The sequence below is a fragment of the Puma concolor genome, chromosome A2 (assembly GCF_028749965.1).
Source record: "Puma concolor isolate L17-30 chromosome A2, mPumCon1.1.hap2, whole genome shotgun sequence".
Lineage (NCBI taxonomy): Eukaryota > Metazoa > Chordata > Mammalia > Carnivora > Felidae > Puma > Puma concolor.
In genome coordinates this window covers 55,468,337-55,495,782 of record NC_141668.1, presented here as the reverse complement: position 1 = coordinate 55,495,782, position 27,446 = coordinate 55,468,337, and the positions used below count along the sequence as shown (strand labels likewise).

Below are 27,446 nucleotides of genomic sequence, written 5' to 3'. Positions count from 1 at the left end.
CACCTATGGCTTGGGGTTGAGCACTGTGCTCGCTGCTACAAAGAAGGCCCAGTTTTAAGGCCTCAACTTTCACAGGGTTTGGAATTTAACCAGTGACATCATAAAAGGACTACATAAGGCAGCCCACTAGCAGCAGATGAATATCCCATTCATGGGAATGTCTGACCAAACCTCCACCCTCTCTCCCATCATCCCCCACCCCCATCCAGCACACGTTTTAGCCCTAGAGAACCCCAAATTTGCTTTGAACCTCACCTATTCCGTAGTGTGCCCCAGGAAGCCAAGGGTAGCATCATTCGATGGGCAATGAGGAAAAGTAGGGAAGAGAAGATAGCTGTTCTGTTTCAACATAATGAAACAACCACCCTCGACTGACCACATACTGGGGGCTGTACCATGAGCTTTACCACATGATCTGTGCTCCTCAAATTCTTTCTAGGAGGCAGGTCTTGTACTCTCTTTTGCAGAATGGTGACATCGAGTCTGAGGTAAGTAAGGTGAAAAACTACTAAGTTGTTTGAAGTTAATATCAGAAGGGGCCTACGTCCCAAGGCAGGCTGATCCCCAGCACAGGATTTCACTGAACTCTGCTCTTCTGAGGCGTGAATCCAAATGGTCCATACTGGGGGTAAGGGAAATGGATGCACACGAACATCCACTGGACAGATGGACAGATATAGGAACTTGGCCTTTTTATTGGCCTTGAATTGCCAAAAATGCCCCTATAAAGTCATTTTCCATCTATGTGCCAGTATGCTGGAGTTCCTTTATGCCTACCTGAAATTTATTTTGTTTTTATTTTCTAGTGAACACCTGACAAACAGCAAATAGCTATATGGGATCAGCCAATTTCCTTTTCTAAAGGCAGAACTGACAATCACACGGGAGAATTAAGATAGTCCACAAACTCCTAATGCTCTTAAGATGTTTTAATGGCCATTTACACATAATTCTATTTTAAAAGGTTGAAATGTAAAGGCAGAAACTGAAACAATGTTTTAAAATGGTCAAACCATAGGGGCGCCTAGGTGGCTCAGTCGGTTAAATGCCGACTTAGGCTCAGGTCATGATCTCACGGTTTGTGGGTTCAAGCCCTCCGTCAGGCTCTGTGCTGACAGCTCAGGGCCTGGAGGCTGCCTGGGATTCTGTGTCTCCCTTCCTCCTGCCCTTCCCCCATTCACACTCTGTCTCTCTCTCTTTCTCTCAAAAATAAAATAAACATTAAAAAAAATTTTTTTAAAGGTCAGACCATAAAACTCTTCTTTTCTTTCTAGATGAACTTTTCCATATTAAACATTACAAATACTGAGAATCATTAGTCACATTTTATTTTGTCCTTTCTTTCTTAAAAGAAAAGAACGGACTTCCACATCAAAGTCTTGGCTGTTCCTCACCTCCGTGACCACCTCTGCCTATCCCTCCAACATCTGGGTAAATAAGCCATTAAATATGTACTAACTGCCACTGGTTAAGATATTTTTGTCTTTCAGCTAAAGGCACTCATATAAATTCTTTTGTCTAAAATGGTTCTAATAAGTTAGTTTTGTTTAGAAGTAAATATACTACTCACACATCTAAGAACACCCTTAGGCCTTTCTCACAGCATTGGAATCACAAGATTCATGGTGATTTGACCCACATCGAGCAGTTATGTTACAGGCACATAAGAGTTCTGAAATATCAGCAAGAATATAGTAATACATACTATAAGCTATCTTTAGGAGAAGAAATTTAATGTGTGCTATTGTTAAACTTCATTGAAACCATAATATGTGAAATTTTTTTTAATATATGTTTCATATGCTTTGTGAAAAAAATTTCTAACAACTTGTAGGGAGAATTTTGGTGTGAAAGATGTAGAATTCTCAACCATGAATTCAGTGGCTCAAATCAGATACGAGAAAGGTACTTACTATTAAGTACTCTTTGCACGTTAATAATACATGAGATCACTGTCAATAGTCAGTGTTGAGAAGACAAGAGCAAATCCAAACTATTTTATAAGCTTTAAAAAATGATCACACAGTGCTTTAAATCACAATACATTTATATTCCTTTGAAGAGAAGAAACATATAATCATGGGTGCACCTGGGTGGCTCAGTCAGTTAAGCATCCGACTCTTGATTTTGGTTCAGGTGCCGATCACACGGTTCTGAGATCAAGTCCCCCATGGAGCTCTGTGCTGACAGCATGGAGCCTGCTTGGGATTCTCTGTTTCTTCCTCTACCCTTACACCCTGCTCATGCATGCACTCTCTTTCTCTCTCTCTCTCTCTCTCTCTCTCAAAATAAATAAACTTTAAGAAAAATATATATATAATCATGGCCTGGGATCTAAAGTATCAAAACAAACTAACATAAGCTTCCATTTATTTATTTATTATTAAAAAAATTTTTTTAATGTTTATTTATTTTTGAGAGAGAGACATACACAGAATGCAAGCAGGGGAGGGGCAGAGAGAGAGGGAGACACAGAATCCAAAGCAGACTCCAGGCTCTGAGCTGTCAGCACAGAGCCCAATGCGGGGCTCAAATCCACGAACTGTGAGATCATGACCCAAGCCAAAGTCAGACGCTCAACCAAATGAGCCACCCAGGCACCCCCATAAGCTACCCCTTATAAAAATTACATACCACTTTTCATTTCTTTAGGAATCAAACTTTGATTTTTCTTGGCCATATTGCTCCCCAGATATTTTAAAACCAAACAACATATTCCTAGCTTCACCTGCAGCTAGATGTGGCTGTGACTAAGATAAAAGCAGAAGCCGTGTGTGATGGGCACATGTCTTCTTGACCTGCTCCATCCTGCTATCTGGACTGGGATGCTAGCATCCCTCTTGATTTTAGGACATAAAGGCCAGACTCCAGGGACACTGGAGCGAAGAGCTGGAAGGAGTCTCAGTCCTGGCTGATTTCAGAGTGGCCTCACTAGTTCTACCAGCTCTATACTGCACTTATTTTTATTTTCACATGAGAGAGAAGTATCCTTCCACCTTAAGTTACCATCAGTTTTTCTGTTACATACAGCCTTCCTAATAACAAATAATAAATTAACAAATCATATATATACAAAGAACATATTCAGGAACTCAAACACATGATAAGCAGTGCTTCTCACGTTTCTCTATTATCAAAGCAGGAAAAGCACATTTAAGGAGAGATAAGTATTGTGAATTTATCCTGACCTCACTACTGTGGATTTCTAGAATATGCTGATGAAGAACACATTTGCCTTGCATGTTTTTCCCCCCAAAAGAACAAACACACTCCCTAGGAGACTATAATAGAGCAAATCGTCATAACAATTCTGAGATGTGTGCTAGCATTATGCCAGTCAGCACTGGCAGAACTTGAGCTAACTAAAGTATTTTTACGGAAGTCAACACAGTGGTAAACAAAATGGCTTGCAATGCCTTTAAATTCAGATCAAATTGCAACAAGACACAAAAGGGTGCATTTTCTATGTCCAACTCTGGAGAAGAGATCCAAAATTAGCGCGAAAAAATCTTCATCATGTTCCTTATTTTTTCTTGACAAAACACGTTACACTATATTGACGGTATCTATATCGATAACAAGCAAGACAAGAAAATTTAGGGGCAAAAATTTAACTCGCTTTAAGTACTAAGCAAATCTCTCTTTATAACAAGTATATTTATTTAAGGCACACTGAAAGGCACGTAATTACTGAAGGAATAGACCAGGTGCTTTAATATTAGAACTGCTACCTATCATGAGTCCTGATACATGTAGCCCTTGCACCAAAAACGACATTCACTTAAGGCTGAGAACTTAAGTAGAGATATCCAGCCAAGTATGCAATAGGCAATTTTAACTTATACTTTTCATCTTCACTCTAAGTGAAACTCATTTACAGGATTAAAGGATTTAAAAGATTCACAAAATATCCTGTATGAAGAGAACAGACAAGAACAGTTAAGTCTGAAGCAGAAAAAGATACAGAATTGCTCTAAAAATAATTTTCTATCACTATTCAGATTACAATAAGATATTTTGGGGATTACAAGATATTTTCGTTTTCTACATTTTCTGTTCACTCATATTTAACCATTCCCTCTAATTTCATATTTATTGAAAGATTTGGGGGAAGGCCTGCCAGCCAAGAAGCAGCGTTATGTGTAAGGCAAAAAGCTGCAAACAGAATGAAAAGAATGGTTTCAATTGTAGAGCAAGAAAGCCCCAAGGGCAGAAAATGAGGATAATGGGAAATGGGAGGGGAAGGTTATAATGAGAAAGACTGCAAAGAGAAATGAGAAAAAGCTCAATTATAGGTATGTTAAAGGCAAAAATTCTCCTGCTCAAAGAATATCCCTTTCAGACATGTGGTTGTCAATTACAGCAATTCTGTGGCGATGCACCCTTTCAATGAAGCAATAATTCGATTGAAACATGCTGTGAGATTAACATGCGGTGATTATAATCAACAAATTGCCATTCACTAACATTTCTCCCTCACACTTAGGAGACTACCTCAAGTACACACTCTTATACAGAAAAATCACTTACAATTTTTTTTTCTGATAGAAGGCTAGTTTCACTTGAGGAAGATGGCATAGCATTTTATGGTTAGTTTTTTAATGTTTATTTATCTTGAGAGAAAGCAGGGGAGGGGTAGGAAGGAAGGGAGAAGGGGAGAGGGGGAGAGAGAGAGACACACACAGAGAGAAAATTCCAAGCAGGCTCCATGCTGCCAGTGCAGAGCCTGATGTGGGGCTCAACCTCACAACTGTGAGATCATGACCTGAGCAGAAATCAACAGTCAGTCGCTTAACCATCAGAGCCACCCAGGCGCGCCGGCACAGCATTTCAAATAACACAAGGACATCGTATGATCTCACTTCAAATCTTTCAAATGTCTGGGGAGGTGACACACAAGATCTCTGAGAGAGAGAGAGAGAGAGAGAGAGAGAGAGAGAGAGAGTGAGAGAGAGCGCGAGAGACACGGAGAAAGAGAAAAGAGGTTTTTTCATCCTTTGACATTGACTTAGACTCCAGTAACTTCAGTTGGTGATGTTACAGTAAAACTATGGCCTTGCTAAAATTACTAGATTGCCAATTCTATTGACACAGTATATTTTATCTTCATGAATTTTAGAATCTGTTGCTCCTTCCAATTTGTTACTCCAAACATGCCTGTGTTATACCACACATTTAATCAAGTATCTGGAAATTCAGGGGGACACCAACAAAATCATAAGTGTCTGCAGTGCAGGATTAAATATACCCAAAGACCCATAACTAAGAAAATATGTTAATTTTACAAACTTGGGACATTTAGGAAAAGCATCACTTTTTTAAAGGAATAGAAATCCCTTTTCTTTTTAAAACAACAACAAAAAGGAAACAACAAAATATAAGAACAAAAATCAGTACCAAACTAACTGAAAATCTGTACTATAGAGATTCTTACTAGGTATATATTAGGGAGACAGAATATGAGAACTAGACAAGCTGTTACCTTTCTCAAATTTATTTTTATGAGAGAAAATTCAAGTTATACTGAGGATCTGTGTTTCAAAAGCAACCTGCATCCTGTATCAAAGAGACTAGATAGATTTAAGACAGTATTTTATTCCTGTAATAATAAAGCTGAAGACTCTCAGGGCTTCATTGATTCTACATGAACTTTGTGTCTTATCAGACAGGGCCTTTTATATAATTTATCTTTCAAAATAGATTGTAATTTTATATATTCAGATCCTTTGAAAACTGACAATTCATGTACCAGAGTATTTTATTATTTGTAATAATTTATCCTCCAGCCATTCTAGGAAATTAGAAATTTACTCAACTGTAAAGAAATACCTAAGGTTCCTAACGGTGTCATCAAATTGGGCATCTGAGGTGAAGGGAAGGCAAATAAAATGTAAATAAGGAAAATAAAGCAAATAAAACGTGCAGCAGTGAATGAAAGAGAAAGCCCATTCATTTCTACATCTCTCACACTGGCTGCAGTTTACACAGAAAACCCCTCATGGTTCACGGTTTGAGAACATCACCACCAGGACTGACTTTACAGAAACAGCAGTCCCATGTGAATTTCATTTAGAATTCATGTGAAGGAAACTCTGAAAGACCCTCTGCTTCACCTCCAGGCTCTAGGGTAAGAAGTTCACTCAAACCATCAGAAAGTGGTGATATTTTCCTCATAAGTATTCAAAGAAGAAAATCTAGAAGCTTGTTGAGATGTCCAGGTTTTTCAACATCCTTAGAGTCAAGAGGCTTAAGACTCAACGTCTCAGGTAATTCTTGCTCCATATGTATTTCATTTTCCCTTTCTTATCTTCAGATCCTCTTGAAATTAATTTTCCATAGCCTATAATATTTTAATTTGCTTCTAGTGTGCTCTAGACTATAGCTGCACACAAAATATGGGAAGAGGTTGTGTGGGTTCAACATGAAAATGATGCAAATTAAAAAAATGCGTTCCAGTGATCTGTTCGCATTCTAAATATGAATTGTATGCCTGGAAAGTATGCTGTACTACTTATATCTTCATCCATTACACACCTTCCTTTGCCCATTGGTTATGCGGTAATGAAACGTTCACATTTCCATTATTAATCAGTGTATGTTAATGACCTTATGCTTCAGCTCTGTCTCACTTCATTTCACCTTGCTTCATTACCAACAAGAGTATTAATTAACCCACGATCTACTGGCAGCGTAAAAGCATCAATTCCCTTGTTATCATACATAATATCACATGTTTAAAGGTGGTGTGAATAGATTAGATCAGATGATGAGTACCTCAAATGAAATCCACGGTCAAAATATGATTTTTAATCACTTCTCATGCGAATGTTCTGACATAGCATCAGCTAGTATTAGGGTCTCTTCCTTCCCTTCTTTTGTAACCTTCTTGAAGCCCTTAGCTCACCCAGTGGCCATCCCGCTCACAGCTGGAAACCAAGAAGCAGGTCTTTGTGCGGAGATTACAGCACTCTTAAGTAGCTACTGAAGCACCTGATTTGGGTTTTATAGCTAGAGTTGAATGGTATGTTTTTACTTCCATTATGCCTTTTATCCATGACTCTATTCACTAGAAAAAAATGATCTCTGGAATAAAACTAGGGATACACCTGGGTTCATTTCCAGATTCAAATGATCATTCTATCTCTGTAGCAGCTTAGTTAACTTCTTCTACCTTAGCTTTTATGTCCATGAGATGGGGATAATTATCCTGTAAAAAGATCCATCTGCAGGGCACCTGAGTGGTTCAGTTGGTTGAGCATCCAACTCTTGATTTCAGCTCAGGTCATGATCCCCAGGTCATGAGATTGAGCCCCACATTGGGCTCCACATTGAGCATGGAGCCTGCTTAAGATTTTCCCTCTCTCTCTCTCTCCCCCCCTTCCCTCCCTCCTCTACTTGTGCATGCTCACTCTTTCTCAAATAAAAAATAAAAAGTTTATGAATGAATAAAATAATCCATCTGATGGAGAGGATGTTTGGATAAATGGAGGGCTATCTTGAGTAATTTCCAAATCCTGGCTCCCGAATCTGGAAGGGACCTCAAACATCACGTGGCCTAAGTCCTCTGCTTTCGTTAATGAGGCAACTGAGAAGAAAACTTTTACATAATTCTAATTATCTCATTATTTGTCAACATTAATTTACAAAGTCTCCCAATGCTTCAATTATGGTCTCCGTAATAATTCTGCGTATTAGTAACAGGGAGGGAAGTTAAGGGAATTGCCCCCAAACCAAAACAAAACAAAACCCACAGTACAGGGTATACAGCAGAGCAGAAACTATATTTTCCCATGAACACTTTTACCTCCAGCTTTGTCTCAACAGCACTTTGGGGATTTTCATGGTAACTGTGGATAGCTATCTCAAGCCTTGGCTTTATCTGGCAAAGTAAGCCTTCACTGAGCAGCGATGCTCAGCATCTCAGGCATACCCACGGGGGCTGGAGTTGGTGCTAATGAATTTATTCTGCTGTTGACTTTTTTATTAAAGCATGTATGCAAACAAAATTAACCTCATATTTAAATGTGGCAGTTTCATAAAGCTGAAAAAGACCTCAAATGGCAACCTATCTAGTTGTATGTCTATGAAAAAGTTATTTTCACAGGTGAAGATGTTAAAAGATGGTATCAAACATTTCCGTGGATGCAGATTCTACGGCTTGTAGTTCCAGCTACTACCATCTGGGGACACCTATACCTATTTCAAATTTCTTTCTTTGTTTCTTTTTTAATCTTTATTTTTGAGAGCTAGAGACAGAGCATGAGCAGGGGAGGGGCAGAGAGAGAGAGGGAGACAGAGAATCGGAAGCAGGCTCCAGGCTCCGAGCTTTCGGCACACAGCCTGATGTAGGGTTCAAACCCATGGACCGTGAGATCATGACCTGAGCCGAAGTCAGTCACCCAACTGGCTGAGCCACCCAGGTACCCCATCTTCTTCTTTTTTTTAATTTTTTTTCTTTTTAACGTTTATTTATTTTTGAGACAGAGAGAGACAGAGCATGAACGGGGGAGGGGCAGAGAGAGAGGGAGACACAGAATCCGAAGCAGGCTCCAGGCTCTGGGGCTCGAACTCACGGACCGCGAGATCATGACCTGAGCTAAAGTCGGACGCTTAACCGACTGAGCCACCCAGGCGCCCCCATCTTCTTCTTTTTTATTAATGTTTATTTTTGAGAGAGCAAGAGAGCTCGTGCACGCACCGTGGGGGAGGGGAAGGGAGACAGGGAGACAAAGGGTCCAAAGAGGGCTCTGCATTGACAGCCTGACAGCACCAAACAGGATGTGTGGCTCGAACTCAGGAATTGTGAGATCATGACCTGAGCCAAGAGTCAGACCCTCAACAGACTGAGCCACCCAGGCACCCCTCAAATGTCTTCCTTTCTCTTTTTTCTTCAGTTAAGTCTATGTCCTTTGGTTCTGAACTTTGTTGAAAATAACCAATAGTTTCATGTTAATTCTCTCAAATACTTTAAATACATCAAAATTTCCTCAGGCTTATTTTTAAAGACATGTGGATATAGTGATCCTAAAATAGTGCCTGTAATGATACTGGTTAACATTTAATATCCACTATTTTCCTATTTGCTTTTTTGTCTGAATCCTCCCACTGGAATATAAACCCCATGAAGGTAAGGAGTTTGTTTACAACTGCATCCCCCACATCTAGGACATAAAGAAGTTAAAGATATTTGCAAAATGAAGGAATTAATTATTCCTAAGGTATTCATTCATGGGCATACAGAAATTGAGTAAAAATGCACGGTTATATTTTATCACAGAATTAGTGTATAAAGTTAAAAGTAAATTATGGGGATGGCTAGTATAAAAGATAGGATGTAGTATATTTCACCAGTGGGGCAAAACTGCCACTTTTCCTTGGCAACAGACTATTTCTGAATATCCCAAGATAGCTTGGTAATAAAATTCTATAAATGGATTTTACTAGTAGGTGATAAATCAAAGCCATTCTTTGAAAATGTTATAGTATATAAATTCTCAAAGGAACTTAAAAAGTTTCCCACTGAGCAAGGTTATACACAAACACACATAAATCACCACCAGGTATGACCACTGAGCATGGGTTCCAAGCTTCCTCCCCCATCAACATTCTAACTGCTTTGAGTCCAAAGACAGGCAGCAATAATAGAATATGGAGGTAGACTAAATAGCTAACATCCTTGTACAATGGGTAAGTGATAGTGATTTCAGCGTAAAGTGACCACAAGCTTCCGGAAACTGTCTGCATGAATTCTAGGGTCTCTCCTCCAGATCTGGAATTCTATGGTTCTGTGACATTTGGAAAGATGTTGATTAGATCCTTTTGAGTGAAGGTGTTTTAGTGATGAAAGATATCTCAAAGATCATCTTTTGTATGGTTTGCTCAAGGTCTCAGGAGCCCAGACCTGGGGGAGGACCCCAGACTTCAGAATCTCAATTTAGTACCCTTTCTACTCTGCCATGTGCAGAGTTTTTCTCCTTCCTAAAAACACTATTTCTTGCAGAAGTAAGCATCTTGGCTGTGAGACATAAGGGCCACCCAGGGATTTTTATGGTGTGACAGAATCCTGCCAAAAATCCAAGTGGGTTTGGTTCACTCTATCATAACCTCCTCATTCCAAACACTGAGAAGTCGAATAAACAGCTGTGTGTCCAGGACCTCCATCTCCCCCAATTTTTTTCCTTTTTTAAAAAAATCATTTCAGTGGATGGACCAATTGGGTAGGTTTGTAAATTGTGAAATTCTTAGGCTGCAGAGGCTCAGGGACAGGGACCAGTAGACATGAGGCTGACCAGTGGACACAAAGCCCCGAAGACGGGTTGGAGAGTAGAGGGGAAGTGGAGGAAAGGGGAAATGATGCCCCTCACTCCGAGGCAAATATATATTTGAAACTATTAGAAACTTGGAATAAATCTTAAAAAGCTGCTGGGGGTGGGGCGGTAATGAGACAAGGTCAATGTTCTATTTCCGTGGCGCTCATATCTGGCTGCATATCAGCATCACTTGGGGAGCTTTTAAAGCCAGTAAAGCTTAGGTCCCATCTCAGGCCTACTGAATCAGAATCGCTGGGGTGGGACCCAGGTGTACCACCATCTAAGAATTTTCTATGCCTAGTCTCAACAAGTTTTAGTTCTGCAAAAGCTATGCTTCACAGTTATTACTGTCTTCTTCTTCCCAGAGGCAGCCTGGCACAGAAGTAACAAAACTCTTTCCAGAAATCCTAAAAGGTAAGGGAATCAAGGAAGAAGTTCACCTAAATTATCTTCTCTCTTTCCAATGACCGGGAGAAAGGCATTCTTAATTTTTCTTCCCAAGAAATATGCATCAAGTGCTTATGACAGGCTTGGTGCTAGCCAGGAAGAAGATTAGAAGAGTTAATAAAAAATGAAGTGTCTGTCCTAGCTTTCCTCAAGGTTCTACCAGTGCATTGCCCTAAAAAAAGCCATTAAGCTGGAAATGCAGATTAACTTCTGGACTCTATCGATGGACTGAGACACCCCTCCAATGAAAGCCAGGTACTTTCATTTTTGCCTCACTACAAAGATAAGGGACTCAGTTCCTCAATGATGTGCTCAACCTCCTAGGTGCTGCTGAAAGCATAGCACCAACACTGAGGCAAAAGTAGGCATTTGCACACCGAGTATCCGACCACAGACTATGTGAGTTACTTGTCAAGTAACCAAACCAGCCACACTCTGAAGAAAGCAGGTCAAGCCTAATAGGATTGAGCTGGTCCCAACCATCCTATTCTCTGTTCGCTTTTCTTAAAAACCTGTAACCTTGAGTGCGTTTGCTTCAAAAGGACGCATAAAGAATAAGGAAATGGAAAAAAAGAGGGGAGCAAATAACGTATTTCCCCTTGTGTTCTCCCTGAGGTAGATTTGTCATAATGCAGATTCAGAAAGAAAAATCAATAAGAAGGTTTTTCTTGATGTAATCCATCCAATACATAATTTCCCCCCTACTTTGAACCAGAAGTCATTATTCCCAACAGTAGCATCCCTAAACAAAACATACTGTATCCTTTCCAGGGAGGGCAAAGAGTTAACTAGGAGTAGGAACCCTGTAGACCTTATAGACCAGGGCTGGCTGGGGGGTGGAGGGGGTGGGAGGACTCGCTCTTCTATCCCTCCAGCCTCTACTCACAATTCCTTGTTTTTCTTTCTCCTTGCCCGCTTTGTCATTGTCCTGGGCTGAGAATGCTCAGTGATGTCTACCCTCTGGGAAGATGAAAGACAGAGCTGCTTGATTTTTCCCTGTCATTCCAAATGTTTAAGTCAGAACCTGAACCTTGACAGAAAAGGTAATCTTTGAAAGCTGCTTCTGTCACTTTCCATGTTCAGAAATAGATATCCAGTGGCCGGTTTTTCCATCTGAAACAATGAAGAATCATTCATTCATTCATTCATTCTTCATTCTACAGCTAATCGTGCAAAGAGCCCTTATGCCTAGTTCTATAAGGGAGGAAAGGCACACATAGAGGGGATTATGAGAAAACACACATGCTATGCGTTGTGTGGAACTAACCATTTAGGGAAATCATTAGTAGGCTGCTTTTAAAAAAGCATCTCTGGCATTATTTTTGCTTTTTTTTTTTTTTTTTTCAACGTTTTTTTTTTTTTTTTTTTTATTTTTTATTTTTGGGACAGAGAGAGACAGAGCATGAACGGGGGAGGGGCAGAGAGAGAGGGAGACACAGAATCGGAAACAGGCTCCAGGCTCTGAGCCATCAGCCCAGAGCCCGACGCGGGGCTCGAACTCACGGACCGTGAGATCGTGACCTGGTTGAAGTCGGACGCTTAACCGACTGCGCCACCCAGGCGCCCCTATTTTTGCTTTTAAAACTCAGTTTGACTTCATTCATACGGTGATAGAACACTATACATTGTTTTCTATTCTGGACTCAGGTAACAACAGGAATACATTAGGTCAACAGCTCTGCCATTCTCTTTCCTATTCCATTCAATTAAGTCAACGTTTTTCCACTTGCACGTTAACATCAATTAGTAATCACTTCAACTGCTCCTCTGTGAGTGCAGAAGGTCTTTTATTGGGCCTTGCACTTACATTTTCACAACTAAGTAACTTTTGTGGCAGAGGGAGGGGAAATTCCATCTCTTGCACCATTATTTTCCCCAACCTCTGGTGGGTGCAGGAATGTAAGAACCCAGAACGGACTCATCCCAGTCTCCAGGAGCACTTACGTCCTCCCACATGCCCTTTCCTCCTCATTGCCATCGAGGCCATGTGGACGACCACCATATGGCCCCAGCTGGCCCCATATGGCTCCCTCTCTCTAAAAGGGGTGCTCAAGAACATAAAAACGCTGCTGTATACTTTTATTGCAGCCCCTTCTCATTTTCCTCCATCTGTCTTCCATATGTTTATACGATGCTATTAGGCTCTTGCACACATAGGCCTTTTATGATAAGGGTTGCCAGCCTGGCCAAAATAACTAAAATTCACCTCTGTTGGTAACAAGAGGCCTCGGTTACTTTCAATATGAGACTCATCTAGTATTCAAACTAGAACAAACTAACAACCACTATTCTTCAATTTGCCCACGAAATTTATTTTATTTATATATATATGATATTTCTTTTTCATTTTAGCAACAAAAACCACATGCTGGCTTTTCTGTTGTATTTTCTCCAAGTGCTGTATGTGAAGTTTTGAAGAACCACATGGGACTTCACTTAGGCCTCCCTATTACACACCCATCAATCTCATAGGTTTGACTTTTCATTTTCATAAAGTTCTCCTTGAATTGGAGGAAAAGTTGCTACTATGCTTTCTTCAAGTGTCACTACAAAAATCTGAAGTCTCATGCATCCTCTGAAAACTCTGAGGAAATGAGTAAAAATGAGGAGAGGCTGAACTTGACAGGGGTCTTCTTGCCTGGCTTAGGACAAGCCACTGAGCTCTGGTCCTCTTTGCTTTGCTTTGCTTTGCTGAGCACACGGCTAAAGTGACACATTTGACCCCAGTGTTGGTATAACAGTCACTAGACACCACGCACAACATCATTTCCAGCAGTGGCCAACCCCTAGCATTAGTAATCAGAGTGATTTCTCATTCCCAGTGTTAAACAGTGGGAACTTGTTAGTTGCCACCTAGGCCGTCTTTCTCAAAAACCCAATGGGGATTAGAAAGAAAGAAAAAGGAAATCAAATTAGGACTAACACTGGCTGTAATAATTTTTACACTTATCGGGGAGCCTGGGTGGCTCAGTCAGTTAAGCGTCCCACTTCGGCTCAGGTCACGATCTCGTGGTCCGTGGGTTCAAGCCCCGCGTCGGGCTCTGTGCTGACAGCTCAGAGTCTGAATCCTGCTTGGGATTCTGTGTCTCCCTCTCTCTCTGCCCCTCCCCTGCCTGCACTCTGTCTCACTCTCTCAAAAATAAATAAACTAAAAAAAATTTGTAAATAATTTTTACACTTACTAATATGACCTAGACACAAATTCTCACATTATAGAGAACTGTGGGTATTATTAAAAAGAAGCAAGCATTCAATCTCCCCAAATATGTATCCACATTGAAAGGTGTCCTTTTGCAGATTATTTCCTATAACCTAGTCCAAACCACCTGTATAAACCAGTATGGTAATCAGTACATGGAAAATTATGCCCAGTTCCATGATGATTGTATCTGCTATATATAGAACATGGGAATAGTGCTCAAATGCACAAAATATCAATCAATAGACATGCAAAAACAAATGCCAGCAAATGCCATGAGAATGTTTTTCTTTCAGCCTGTGTATAAATGACAACTAGTGATCCCCCCACCCCCTGCCAAACATATGCAAAATAAAGTGTCTATTTGAATGCTGAGATCAAAGTGTAACATTACTGTAGGATAGGAGATTAGGTCATTTTCCTTTTCTTGTTTTTAACTCACTTACACATTTCACACAACTTTGTTTCTTGTAATGTCCTTCACAATGCAATTTAGAGCCAGACATCAGGTTCGGACAAAAGGAGAAGAGAAAAACAAAACAAAACAAAACAAAACAAAACAAAACTACTGGGACCTAAGGAAACTTGCTCCCACCTACGCTGTCATTTCACAATCTTTCCTACAAGGGAAAAACCTAAGGTGTTACCCTGCAGGAATTCAACCTACAAACACTTTTTATTGATGCAGTCAGTATACTGTGAACTGTGGGTATCACAAGTGCTGTGATAACAGCAAAAAGTGCATTTTAGTCAGGAGATCAAGTTATAGACAGAGGCCTATTCATTGGAATGATGTTCCATGCTGGAACAAATTACAAATTTGTTAAGAGAATTTTGGTTAAAAGAAGTACGTACTTGCCCTTTGGTGATAAAGGAAGCATGATTAGGTTATTTTGTAAATGCAAATGATAGTGTTTCCCAAAATGCAAGGGTGACAAAGCTAAATGGGTATTTTGCTCCCAGATTAAAGAGAAAGGACAAGAAGTCTGATCAATAAGCCTTCAGTGAATTATAGTTTCTGGTCTGCCAAGCTATGAGGATGATATTCTGCACAGCAGGGCTTGCTCTGAGCAGTTTGTAAATCACCTGGAAAAAGGCAGAAGTTGCTGCAAGGCTTATAGTTGCTAAGTAGTTGCATTAATTGTTGACGTTTCTGCAGGGAGGCTGCTCCCCTCAGCTCAGCACTTCCCACAGGCCAGGTGAATGCTTGTCGCTTGTATTTCTTCCCAAGGAACACTGGCTATTAAGATGCTGGCCTCTTGCCAACTGCCTTTAGGTGAGATTTGGTAAAAATTGCCAAAGACACAAGAACATCTGCCTTCTTACCGTTTTCTTTGTACAGCGACTTCCCAGGCAGCTGCTTGGATCTACATGTGTCCATTTACTGGATTGAAACAAAACAGCACGAGGCCAAGGGGGGAGGCGCACAAAGCATATGCTGTTTCTGCCCATGCTGATTTAGGCTACAGTGGGAGCCTTGCCCCTAAGGATATTGACAAGGGCAGCCGCAGCTGTGAGTCTGGAAGCTGGAGACACCCCCCCCCCCCCCTTTACCTGTTTCTTTGTCCTGGACTTCTTCCAGGTGCAAGTCATTCAAAAGGTGCTCCAAAATCTTCTCGGGGGTCCCGGACACGACCACGTATCTGTCAGAGAGCAGAGAGTCCACGGAGTCATCCTCGGTGGAAGACTGCGAGCGGCTGCTCCATTCATCGTCCTCATCCTCCTCGTCAATGTATTTGAAATAAGGCACATCGAAGGTAGGCAAGGGCAGCTCTCGGTCTGAGAGCGCTGCGGATTCCTTCCTCTCTAGATGAGGGTCAAAGACCCTCAGCCGGGAGCTGCCCATTGTGAACGACTACTAACAAAGGCATCCCCTAAGAGCTAAAAGATCTTGCCATCTCCGTCCTTTCGCTGGGAACTGAGTCCATCTGGCTGCCAAGAGCTCTGCAGTCAGCTAGAACGCTCGAGAGGCGGAGAGAAAAGAGGGAGGGAGGGACGGGAGGCAGCGGGAGCGAGTGAGATGGAGCGAGAGAAGGGGAGGCAGGCAGGGCCGAGGAAACAGGAGCGCGTGCCGCGCGGTGCGAACTCACCTCCAATCACTCTCGGCGCTGCTGCTGCCGCCGGCCGGGGGGGCTGGGCCACAGCACTGCACCTTCTTCAGCACCAGGACGTTCCTCTCCTGCTCCTTCACCTGGACCGTGGCCACTTCCTCATCCAGCTTGTTTGGGGATGGAGCGATGGATGGGAGGAAAAAGGGAGAGAAAATTACACAGGCAAAAAAACAAAACAAAAAAAAAACAACACAAACAGAACAAAACAACCCCCCACCCCCACCCTAGAAAAAACAGGAGTAAACTGAAGCTGGGTTTTCTCAAGTTGCTTTCCACCATGATTTCTTTAAAGATTCTGTAAAAAAGAGAAGTCTGCTCAGGAATCTCCCTCTAATGGTAGAGTGTCCAGGTTCAAGTTCTATGGACACATAAAGCATTTGGGAGACATAGATACTGTAAAGGAAAAGGGAAAAAGTAAATAAAGTGGGGCTTGGATTCAGAGAGTTCACTTTTAAAACTACCTGAATGATTTGAATTAAGGAATCCAAAGTTCAAAGTTCCAGAAAAACACAACATATTAATCGCACGTGTCTTCTCTTTTGTCTTGTCAATGCTTATTAAACATTCGCCATATTAAAACTGGCAAGTCATAAATCATTTAAACACTAAAACAATGAGCAAGCCCTATTTAGTAGTTATAGTGAACACATACTATATTCATTTACGTCACAACCTTACTTTAAAAGGTGGGCAAAAAACTGCCCATTCTATCGTTTTGTTCATTTCCCCCCCCCAGACATAAGATGGTCTTCAAATTTATCATGTACCAGTTTTGCCGGAATACAAGCAAAAATGGATCTCTAGTTAAAATCTCATCTAGGCTGAAATTCGCATGTCATGGGTGAGTGCACTGACTTTCTTCACCTCAGTCCCTTTTAAAAAGGAGAGAAGGCTGAACAATCACTCATTTCTGCACACACAGCTTCCACAGCCCAGAGCCTGCATGGCCCGCTGACGCGGCTCTCTGTTGGAGTCCGGCTCACTGCTGACCCAGCAGTGTAGAGCCCGACCCTGAGGGATGAACACTTCCAGAGTACATAGTGTGAAATTCTCCCAGTGTGTGACACCCAGCAAGAGGAAGGTAGTCCAGAAAAAAAAAGAACTGTAAAATGCATGTCAGAAAACCTAGCTTCTGTATTTCTGAGGATTTGAGCAAAAGATTCAAGCAAGAAAAGTTGACAGTAAGTAGGCTTCACCTTAAAAATGATGTCACCTCTTTCAAAAGGGAAACTTGCCCCAGAGTTCCTACCATGTTTCTGCCGCTGGCAGAAAATCCAACCTAAAATTAGGTGCAAACATTAAAAACAAAATTTTCCCCAATGGGTAAAATGTACTAAGTCCGCTATACTTTATTAATCAGCGCCATAGATCTAACAGGGATGTCAATGTATTTTATTCACCTTTCATAAGGATACGAAGGCACTTATCTTGCCTTAAGTGTCAACCAAATCATTGATAAAATTATGGTTTCAACTGTTGATGTCCTGATTCCCAAGAAAATGTAGAGACAAAAATAAAAAAATACGGGTCACTGTAAACATTTTATGATAATTAAAAATATCTTTTAGCGGCAAATAATTTTACTATGTAAAACTGGTGTATTACATTTCAGCAAGGTCAGACGCTCAGTTACTGTGGCAATTAATGTTGGATATTCATTGTTAAACTCCCTGAGGACGGCAGTGTGACTCCTGTAACATGAATACCAATGTGTAATTGCTATCTTTCATTTCTCCAAAGGGGTTCTTTTGTTATCCATGTAGTTGAAGTGAAATAAGGTGGCTGGAGAGAGGGGCATATATTGACCAAAAAGAGAGAGAGAAAAAAAAAGGCACAATATGGGTCTGAGATACCGAGACAAGGAAACAAATAATTCACTCAACAGTAGATCTGAAAGGACAAAAATCTTTCCCTGGTTTTCCTCTCATCGTAAGCCAATATTCATTTTATATGAGCCTGCTGTCATTCTGAAGTACATTTTACATTCTACATGCACGTGATATATGGCATTATTAACTTCCATGGGTCCCGCACATACATATGGATGGGAAGGGCTTCTCTAATGTCTGTGTAACTAATATGTATTACAGGGCTGTGCACAGAGCAGCCACACTCTGCTGGGCAGGGAAATAGCTGAATCATATTGATGTACTATCAAGAGCATCTTATGTCATAGTGATAGCTTCCATTTTGAAAACCTGTTAAAAAATAAAGGAAAAAGCAGAAAAATCGATGTATAAAGGGAGATGTAAGTTATCTAAAATTGCCATGAAAACATAAAAATCCTATGTATTATATCTGGCTTTCAAAAAAGAAGAGACTATTAATGCCTCGTGACCCATGCACTCTTACCTAATTGCTCTTCCTGAAAAAGAGCAGAAGTACCATGATTGAGGTTCTGAGGATGAAACTTCCTTCTGGTGCTTGCTTGGTCAAGGATAAAAGTATTTGGAAGGTCTAATGATGGAAAATTGATCAATGACAAATAGTTGGTCAAGTGTATGTAAAGGATTAAAATGGTTAATTTATAGTCAGTCATTCAACAAATAGAGGGTCTCCTATGGACAAGGCAGTGGGCTGGATGCCGAGTGGCAGGCAGAGATGAGTAAGCCAAGTCCCTTCCTCTTAACTAACAAGTTAACAGGCTCCCTAACAACGTAACTGTAACTTTGTAAGCACCCTAAGATGAGGCCAAATACAAGAGTCCACACAAAGATAGAATACATGGGGTGTGATAGTCAAAGATGACTCTGGGTGACAGGGAATGGGAATGCCATGAAATGGGACAAAAATGCAGAGAGAAATGGGTTTTGGTGCGACTGGTGAATTTAGTTTCAGATAAGTGATGTTTCAGAACTGATAATACATCATACTATAGATACTTAGCAGGTAGATACTTAGAAATAATGAACCAGACTTCTGGTAGAGGTCAAGGGCAGAGACAAATTTGTGATTTATTCAAGTTTTGGGAGTGGATGAGATTGTGAAGGGAGAAAAGGAAAAAAGGGAACTATAAAGATGGGGCTAGGGGAAGAAAAAAACACAGAACGTAGGGGAAGAGGTAGAGGGTCAGAGTCTTGAGGAAAGCTAGTTATAGAGATTATGAAGTAAAACCAAGATGAGCCCGAGAATCTGTAGGGCATGGTCTCAAGAGACTCAAGAAAAAAGGTGGTCTGTTGCTGTAAAGTTTACAAAGATATGTCTAAGAAAAAGAGATGACAAGATCAGTTTGGTCCAGGGGTGAGAAGAAAGTATTAAGGTGTGAGTGAACAGGGAGGAGGTACACATATGTACACACACACACACACACACACACACACACACACACACACACGAAAGAACACTTCCTGGGAACTGAATTATAAAGGGAGGGGGTCAGATTGCAGAGGCTGTGTGGCTGGGGAAGGAAGCAAGGAGGGGGATACGGGAAAGAGGGGACAAGATCAGGAACACAGTGGTGGGGTTAGGCTATAAGAGGATTGGCATTTCTTCCCCTCAGAGAAGTTCAAGGGAAGAAGCATGGATGGAGACTTAGAAAAAAATAAAGTAGGGAAAAGAAGGAAGTCAAAGTAGAGCATACGAGATGACATTTATCTTCTTAGCAGAGTGGGAACTGCGATTGTCTTCTGGAAGGAGGGGGTTCAGGCTAAACTTGGTGAAAACATGGCAGACAGCAGGACAGACAACAGGGGGAAAACAAGTTATGAAAAAGAGGGTTGTCAGGCAGCTTTGTAGACCATTACGGGTAGAAGCACATGTTTATGGTTATGTGCCTTTCTGCTGAAGTACTCAAAAACAGAGGGGAACAGCCAATGATGGGGCACACCTGAAGAATGTGCTGGCCAACAAAACAACAGGAGGTGACAAGAGAAGGGATTCGGGGTGCTGGTCAGCATACCATGAATGCAGTTCATCACCACATAGTATCTGTCTGGCCAGGGAAAGGAGCTGATAAACTGAGAAAACATGGAAGGGCTGAGGATAAGTCCCCAGAGAGCTAAGGGAGCAGGGAGGTGGTGGGTGAGGAAGCAGGTGGCAGTTTTGATCAAGGAGGCAAATATGTAAAGTGCAGCAGTTCAGAGTGGTAAAGACTGAGAGAGAGAAAAGCAGCCCCCAATATTCGGGAGCTGGCCTGGCACTCACAGTTCAACTTGGGGTTCTCCTGTGAGCATCAGTGACTATGCAGAAAATTGACATCAGACAAGGCCACTCTGTGACTGTGATGGAACAAACACAAGGCCACAGGGTACACACATCTGAGCGCAGACAAAGCATGAATGTTGGCCAAGCCGAGAAAAAAAAAAAAAAAAAAGCCCAGATAACGAGCAACTGCTGTTTCTTTTCCAATTACCACTTTAGTTTTGCTCTAGTCTGCCTTCCCTGTAGATAAGACTTAAGATGTCCAGTTAGAGAGTTACCCCATTTCCTGACTGTGAAGCCCTGCTTCTTTAAACCCTCCCCCAAATCACTGGACACAAACCCAAGTCCTAGTAGGAGTCCTTTCTCCTAACCCCTAACCCTCCCTCCCCTCTTCACACTGAGCTACCCCACAGCTCCCCCTGGTGTGAGGTCTCCGCCTCGGCAACAAGCAACAAACCCAGCTTGTCCGCCTACAGGTGTGTCCCTGGTGGTCTCTGGCTAGAGGACACAGACAAGCGTTAGAAGATGCTGCCTTGCCACTGATCTGGAGTGGTGTGGAGATGTTGGTTACCGGATTCAAGGACAAAAAACCAGAAACAAACATGTCCTTGTCAGGGTCATGAGAGAGTCATACACCGGAGTGTTCCTGAAAGTGGGAAGAGACTGCAGGGAACAGGGCTCATGACATCGTAAGGTAGGAGACAGGTAATAAAGCTACTGAGGAAAGTGGGAGAGCGTGTGCAGTGAAGGAAAGATGACCTGCGCAAGTGGCACAGGCTTCAGGAGAGAAGGGGCTTCCGAAGGTGCCACAAGATATGGGAGGGGAAGAGCAGCAGAGGGTGGATTCCCAGAGGGCACCAGGCTCCTTCATGCCTTTGCTTGTGGTCAGCCCTGGTTTGTACATGGTCAGTGAAAATGTCCACCTCTTCCCAAAATGCACTTGAGCCTCCAGATGAGCAGAAAAGAGTTCTTTCCCTACTCTTCTGAATTGATGATGGGAAGAACGAACTCCAAAAACTGAGCCAGATGGATTCTTCACAGCTGTGCCTATGGGATGCAGTTTGGGAAGAACAGGGAGGTGGGGAAACGGTGTGTGTGGGGGGTTCAGGGCAGATAAATGATTACAGGGAAGGCTTATTGATCACAGAATTATAGGACCACTGAATAGAGCCCATCAGGATCATGAACACAGAGGAGGGCTTTCCAAGTTTTCCCTGCTCCTCACCTTTGTTCCACTCTTTGGACAAATAACTCTGATTTATTTCCTTTTTCTGGCGGCACTGCTATCTTGCCTATGAATTCTGAAAGAATTATAGAACCAGTACCTTTGACTTACTTTAGATTACCTTCCTTGATCATGATCAGCTTCTGCACTTCTAAATCAAACCTTTTCTTTCATTTATTCCTATGAAAGACATTTATTTTTAAGATGAAAATACCTGGTAAATAATAAAAGTATTGATTTTTAAAAAATAAGTAAGGTAAAGAATTGATGCTCACAGTGTAGCAGGTCTTTAACACATTATTCTGAACTAAGTTTCTGATTGTATTTATATTTTCACTTATCACCAGCCCTAGCAAGAAAAAGTGATTACTAAGGGATTTCTCAGGCCTGCTGCAATTGTCACAACTACACTTGATTTTTCCATTATCACAGATAATGGAAAATGGCGTTCTCCCAAATACTTACATAAAGCATCCACTGGTGTTATCCCTGGTGTCATGTCCCTGCTGCTCTATGAGGATAACCTCTTACAAGAGTGCTTAATTGGGGGGTTCATGGATGGGCTTTAGGGTCTCAGAGAACCCTCTGAAAGCATGTAAAATTTTTATGTGTAGGCACACTTTTCCAGGCTGAGTCCAGAGTCCTCAGTCTCCTTCAAGTCTATGAACCCCATAGAGTGCAAACCATTCCATATGATGGAACATCTATTTCTCACCTCACCTAGTAAGCCTTCTTTGCAAGCCCTGCCACTAACACCCTCCATCCAGATGAGGTGCCCAAAGAACCCTGTCATGATGCCCATCACACTGACCTCTAATCATCTGTCCTGTGTTCTCCACTAAATGATGACATCTTGAGGGCAGGGACTGTGACTTCTATTTCTCTTTCTAACACACAGCTCAGAGCATGTGATAATCACTTGATAAAGGTTTGCTGAATATGCAAATTAATGAACCAGCAACAGAGCAGAGCCAGTGAATTGCCTTTAAAAGGCAGAATCCCTGCTCAGGTCATGAGCTCAAGGTTTGTGAGTTTGAGCCCCACATCGGGCTTGCTGCTATCAGCCTGTGAGTCCAGAGCCTGCTTCAGATCCTCTGCCCCCCACCACCACCTCTCTGCCCCTCCCCCACTCACGCACATGCACGCATGTGCTCTCTCTCTCAAAATAATTTTAAAAACATTTTAAAAGGCAGAATTCTATGTTCCAAGGCGCAAAGGTGATTCTTACTGTGAGGTTTCCCTCCCTCTCCACTTAGTCACATTCCTATTTTACAATGCTCATCACAGGAGCTAGTTGTGTTTTGAACTTGAATGTTATAATTATTTATTCTATCTACCAAAATAAGCCTCCATGCAACTAACATATAAGAGACCATGTAACTAACACAGCACTAGGAAGGCATTCACTAAATGGTATTGTCCTTGGGTCTAGGGCACATAAAAAGGGGGTGGGCATGAACAGATCAAATTGTGGGCTAAATTATGAACTGGGCAAGATGTATATTTTGTACTCTCCTATCTCCTCCTGCTCGGCCCTGATCGAGATCTTCAGCAACTTCTCATGGCCCAGTGTTCCATCATCAAACCTGTCTGAAGCAGGCAGCATCAGATAAACTTTCAGATGGAGAAAACAAAGAATCACCAGGCTTGATGCCATGGCATTCAAGAAGTCATACAAGCAGCACAAATTGTAATGCTGTTGCCCCTCAAGTTTATGAAAATAGTACTTAAAGATCTTAACTTATTTATAGGAAGGCATTTGCTATGGACTGAATGTGCCCCCCTCCCAAAGTTCCTATGTTGAAACCTAATCCCCAGTGGGAAGGTATCTAGAGGTGGGACCTTTGGGAGGTGATTAGGTCATGAGGGTGGAGCCCTCATGAATGGAATTGGTGCCCTTCTAAAAGAGCCCCCAGAAAGTTCCTTTGCCTCTCCCACCACCTGAGGACACAATGAAATGATGGCTATGAACCAGAAAGCAACCTCTCATTACACTGTGAATTTGCCAAAGCCTTGATCTTGAACTTCTAGCCTCCAGAACTGTGACAAAAAAAATCTCCATTGTTTATAAGCCACTCGGTGCATTGTGTCCTGTCATAACAGCCTGCATGGACTAAGACAGCATGCAGAGCCAAGAGCTTGTTAGGGCTCCTTCATCGCACGGCCTTCTTGGTCTAACCTTGAGCCTATCAGGCCCAGGCAGCTAATGCACTGGAACTCTAACCTAACTGTTGGAGGGGACATGGTTTACCCTCATGCTGGTAGCCAAAGCAGGCCAAACTGCTTGGTGGGTCACACAACAGGTGTGTCTAAGTTTTGGTGAGGCTCAAAATTACTAGGGTAGCCAGTTTTCAGTCCTAGATGGTCTGTGTGATTTGGAAAAGCCATCAAGGGTCAGAATTAAAAGAGAAGGGGGTTGGGAAGGGCTGAGCATTGTATCAGGACCACAGCTAAACCAGCTCAGGCCAAGGCAAAGCTCAAGAACCAGCAAAGGAAAAATGGAGTGCTGGCAGGAACAGAGTTAAACATGGCAGGGATCAGAGGAGTCGGTGAGACTGTGGGCACCTGTGCCCACCCAACTTGGGTACACAGAGACAGGCAGGTTAAGGCTGGTGGGACTTCTAGTGCATTAGCTGACTGGGCCTGATAGGCTCAAGCACTGGGCAGATACTGAATTGTACTCTTTAAAATGTGAATTTTACCTCAAAAACCAACCAACCCACCCCCAAACTACCCCCAAACTGGGCTGTGATAAGCCTGTGGGCACAGGATTTTGCTGACTAGGGTACACAGGGCCCTATGCCAAGGAGCTACAAAGAGTTCTGAGAAACATGCCCTGGGAGGTATAGTTCATGTAGCTGGAATGTCTAAGAAAGAAAAGCTCAGGAGAATGAAATCCTGGTAGGTAATTTCCATTCTCTGAGCTACCCTTCCTGTGGGAGAGCAAGCCATAGGATTACTCATGATGTTCTGGAAAGGTGACCTTCCATTAATGGGTGGCCAGATAAAAGAGGCTGATTGTGTTTCAATTTAAGGAAGTACTGACAACAGATATGGAATGAGCTTTCCCTTAAGCTAGAGCAGAGCCTGTCAACAATATTATGCAACAAGGGAAGATGGTTCTTCAGTTAGAGTGGGTCCAGACAAGATGACCTTGGTGTCTTATCCGATATTAAGATTCCACAAAATTCACTGTTTTGACTTCAGCTTTCTCACAAAAGCCCAAAGTATTAGCTCTCCTAAATAGCAAAGACGCACATGATTTAGCAGTTAGGTATCTCTTCATCTTGTGCTACGGAAATTCACACACAGCTTTAAAAACCAAACCACCAATGCCCACATCTATTCTTGTACCGTAAATGTGGGTATGGCAGAATTAAAATACTTATCAGAAAAAAAATCTCCCCAGACAGAAACAATTTTGTCTGAAAACAACCTTCACAGAATTTGCTGACAATGTATCTCATGATTCTTTTTTCTCATGGAGAAAAAGTAAAAGTCTGATGAAGAGAATACACTAAGAAAAAGATTAAGTAAGCAGATGTGTGTCAAGGAGAGCAGTGGTTTAGACTTCCTGGACCACAAAGCACTGACCTGACAATTACATCTTTGCACGGGCTACTCTGGCACAAAGAGTAAATAAAGATAACTGGTTCCTTTTTTTTTTTTTTTTCCCAATCCCACACATACTGAGATTAAAACTCAACCGAAAGCCTAAAGAGAACTAATAGGATTCATCATCCCCAAACTCACAAAATCCAGGTACAGTCTGCTTTTCCATAGGTATAAAAGCAAACACAAAGTTGTTAGTGAATATGACCAAACTCCCACAGGAACCCGGTAAACATGTCTGGATGGAAAGCTGTGGCTGCTAGAGAAGAACGGTATTTATTAAATTTCATTGCCTCTAGTAATTATTATTATGTACAACAAGTTTTCTAAGGATCCTAATATCAGGGCAAGCCTAGGAATTTTATCCCGAGGCCAACTTCAGCAAGTCAACCTAATGAACAACTGAGAAGAAGAAATAGGAATAGGCTGAAATATCTTGAAATATAAAGTCATTATCTTTCCATCCCAAGTATACTGCAATACGCTGTATTAGCTTGATTGATTACTCTGGCAAAAAAGGAGAGGCACACTCAGCTAGAGTTCTGCAAGTGTTTAATGAAGGGATTACTTACAGAAGTGCAGGTAGCTTGGAGGAAATTAACCAGAAAACGGTGACATAACCAGCAAAGAGGGAGATCTTAACCACCCTTGGGCTTTCAAGCAAGAGGAGGTAACAGTGAGGGCTGGATCCCACCGGGAGCTGGGGATGTCAATGAGAGGCTCCCAGGGAGGAGCTATAGTCATGGAGGGGTGCAGTCATGGCCACAGCTGTGGGAGGAAGCAGGACAGAGGTGGGAAGAACCACCACCCTGACCTTCCTTCCCTTCTGTGCTCTGATCTCCTGTGGGGGCCCCCAGTGGCCACATCCCATTTGGAGGTGGCATCCAAGAGAGCCTGGGTGATACAGTCCACAGGAGTCAGGACTCACTGGCCCACCAGCACAGAGCAGAGGTACAAATGGAGGAGAGGATGTAATGTAGATGGTGTGGCATGTCTGGCCTTTCCATTTTCAGAGAAGCTTGGGTCAACTTACCATTATCTTAGATGCTTCCACATAGGTCATGGAGTCCATCATCTCGTTGTCAGGAAAGCAACTCAAAAATCTAAGAGCTTTAGAGTAGCGTATGTTAGTATTCCCCTACCTGACTTAATCTAATCCCTGCATGCTTTAGCATCTTAATAGTCTTCCTACATGGGTTTACTACAATTCAGATTCCCCCTTGCTCCATACCCAACATTCCCTATGTGATCCCTGAGAGCTGTTAAACCATAAAGATGTCATTTTTATCATAAAAGCTTAAATTTTTTAGTTTATTTATTTTGAGAGAGAGACAGAGAGAGAGAGAGACAGAGAGAGAAAGAACATGAGTAGGGCAAGGTCGTCGAGAAGAAGAGACAGAATCCCAAGCAGGCTCCACACTATCAGTAAAAGCTTATATTTTGATAAGTATTTCCCAGCAAGTCCTCCTCTGGTTCCAGTATAAAAGTTCTTGGTTGAGGACCAGATTTGGGGGTGAGGATGAAGGGGAGAAAGGAGAGGGGAAATGGCAAGACAAGTTCTACTCTGATATTAGCTGCATGAGAACAGGGGCTTGGTTTCGTTCTCTGTGCTGTTGTTACCATTTGGAACAACAGTGCCTGTAAATCAATGATGGGCCTGGTGAATTATGGATAAGTGCACAGATACTGTCCATCAGAATGGCCCAAGATTAAGGACAGAGAGATAGGGGCAAGGAGGCAGGGGTTCAGCCACACAGGGATTCAGTCCAGATAGCAGGCTAGGGCAGAAAGGAGAAATTCAAGTTATAAGCCTACAGAACAAAAGGACAAGATCTAGATCGCCTGTAGCTAGGAACTGATGCCCCAAAGTCAGATGTAGGCAAAAAGTCTGAGTAATGGACACAGCTCACCCATATGAGAAACGAAGCTTGATTCTGACTCCAAGACCTTGTGAGCCACTTCTCATCCAGGGACGGCCCTGTCCTCACAGAGAGTCTGGGTTCACAGCTGCAGAGGCAGCCGCAAACTATCCTGAGTGGAGAGAAGTTACAGGGTTTGCCTTATCTAAAGTAAAATCCCACAACCATTTAATAGCTGTGTTCCGGGAGGAAAATGTACTCCCCAAATCCCAAAATGTCATTTGAAATATGAGGATTTATGCTTCTCAGAAGGTTCTTAGGCACTAAAAAAGACTGTGTATGCAAAAGGCCTAGCATCGTACCACCAAACTACCTTTATCATCACCAATTCCCAGATAAAATAATTTGCTGAACAATCAACACATATGGTCCATTTGTATTTCATTGGTAATAACCAATTCTTAGCACAAAAATCAAACTCAGATGATGGCAGCCCTTCAAAGAACCTATAACCTGAATTCAGTTAAACTGATAGTCACCAAA

General features: G+C 42.0%; 1 protein-coding gene across 2 annotated transcripts in view; it reads right to left on the bottom strand.

Annotated features, from left to right (window-relative positions):
- Positions 1–27,446, bottom strand: part of RAPGEF5 (Rap guanine nucleotide exchange factor 5) — a 227,507-nt gene that overhangs the window by 57,929 nt on the left and 142,132 nt on the right. For both annotated transcript variants that reach the window (XM_086694511.1, XM_086694502.1), the window contains 2 exons: positions 16,047–16,174; positions 15,511–15,599 (listed from right to left, as the gene is read on the bottom strand). In XM_086694511.1, the coding sequence (XP_086550637.1) occupies positions 15,511–15,599; positions 16,047–16,174 (217 nt within the window). The remainder of the gene's footprint in view (positions 1–15,510; positions 15,600–16,046; positions 16,175–27,446) is intronic.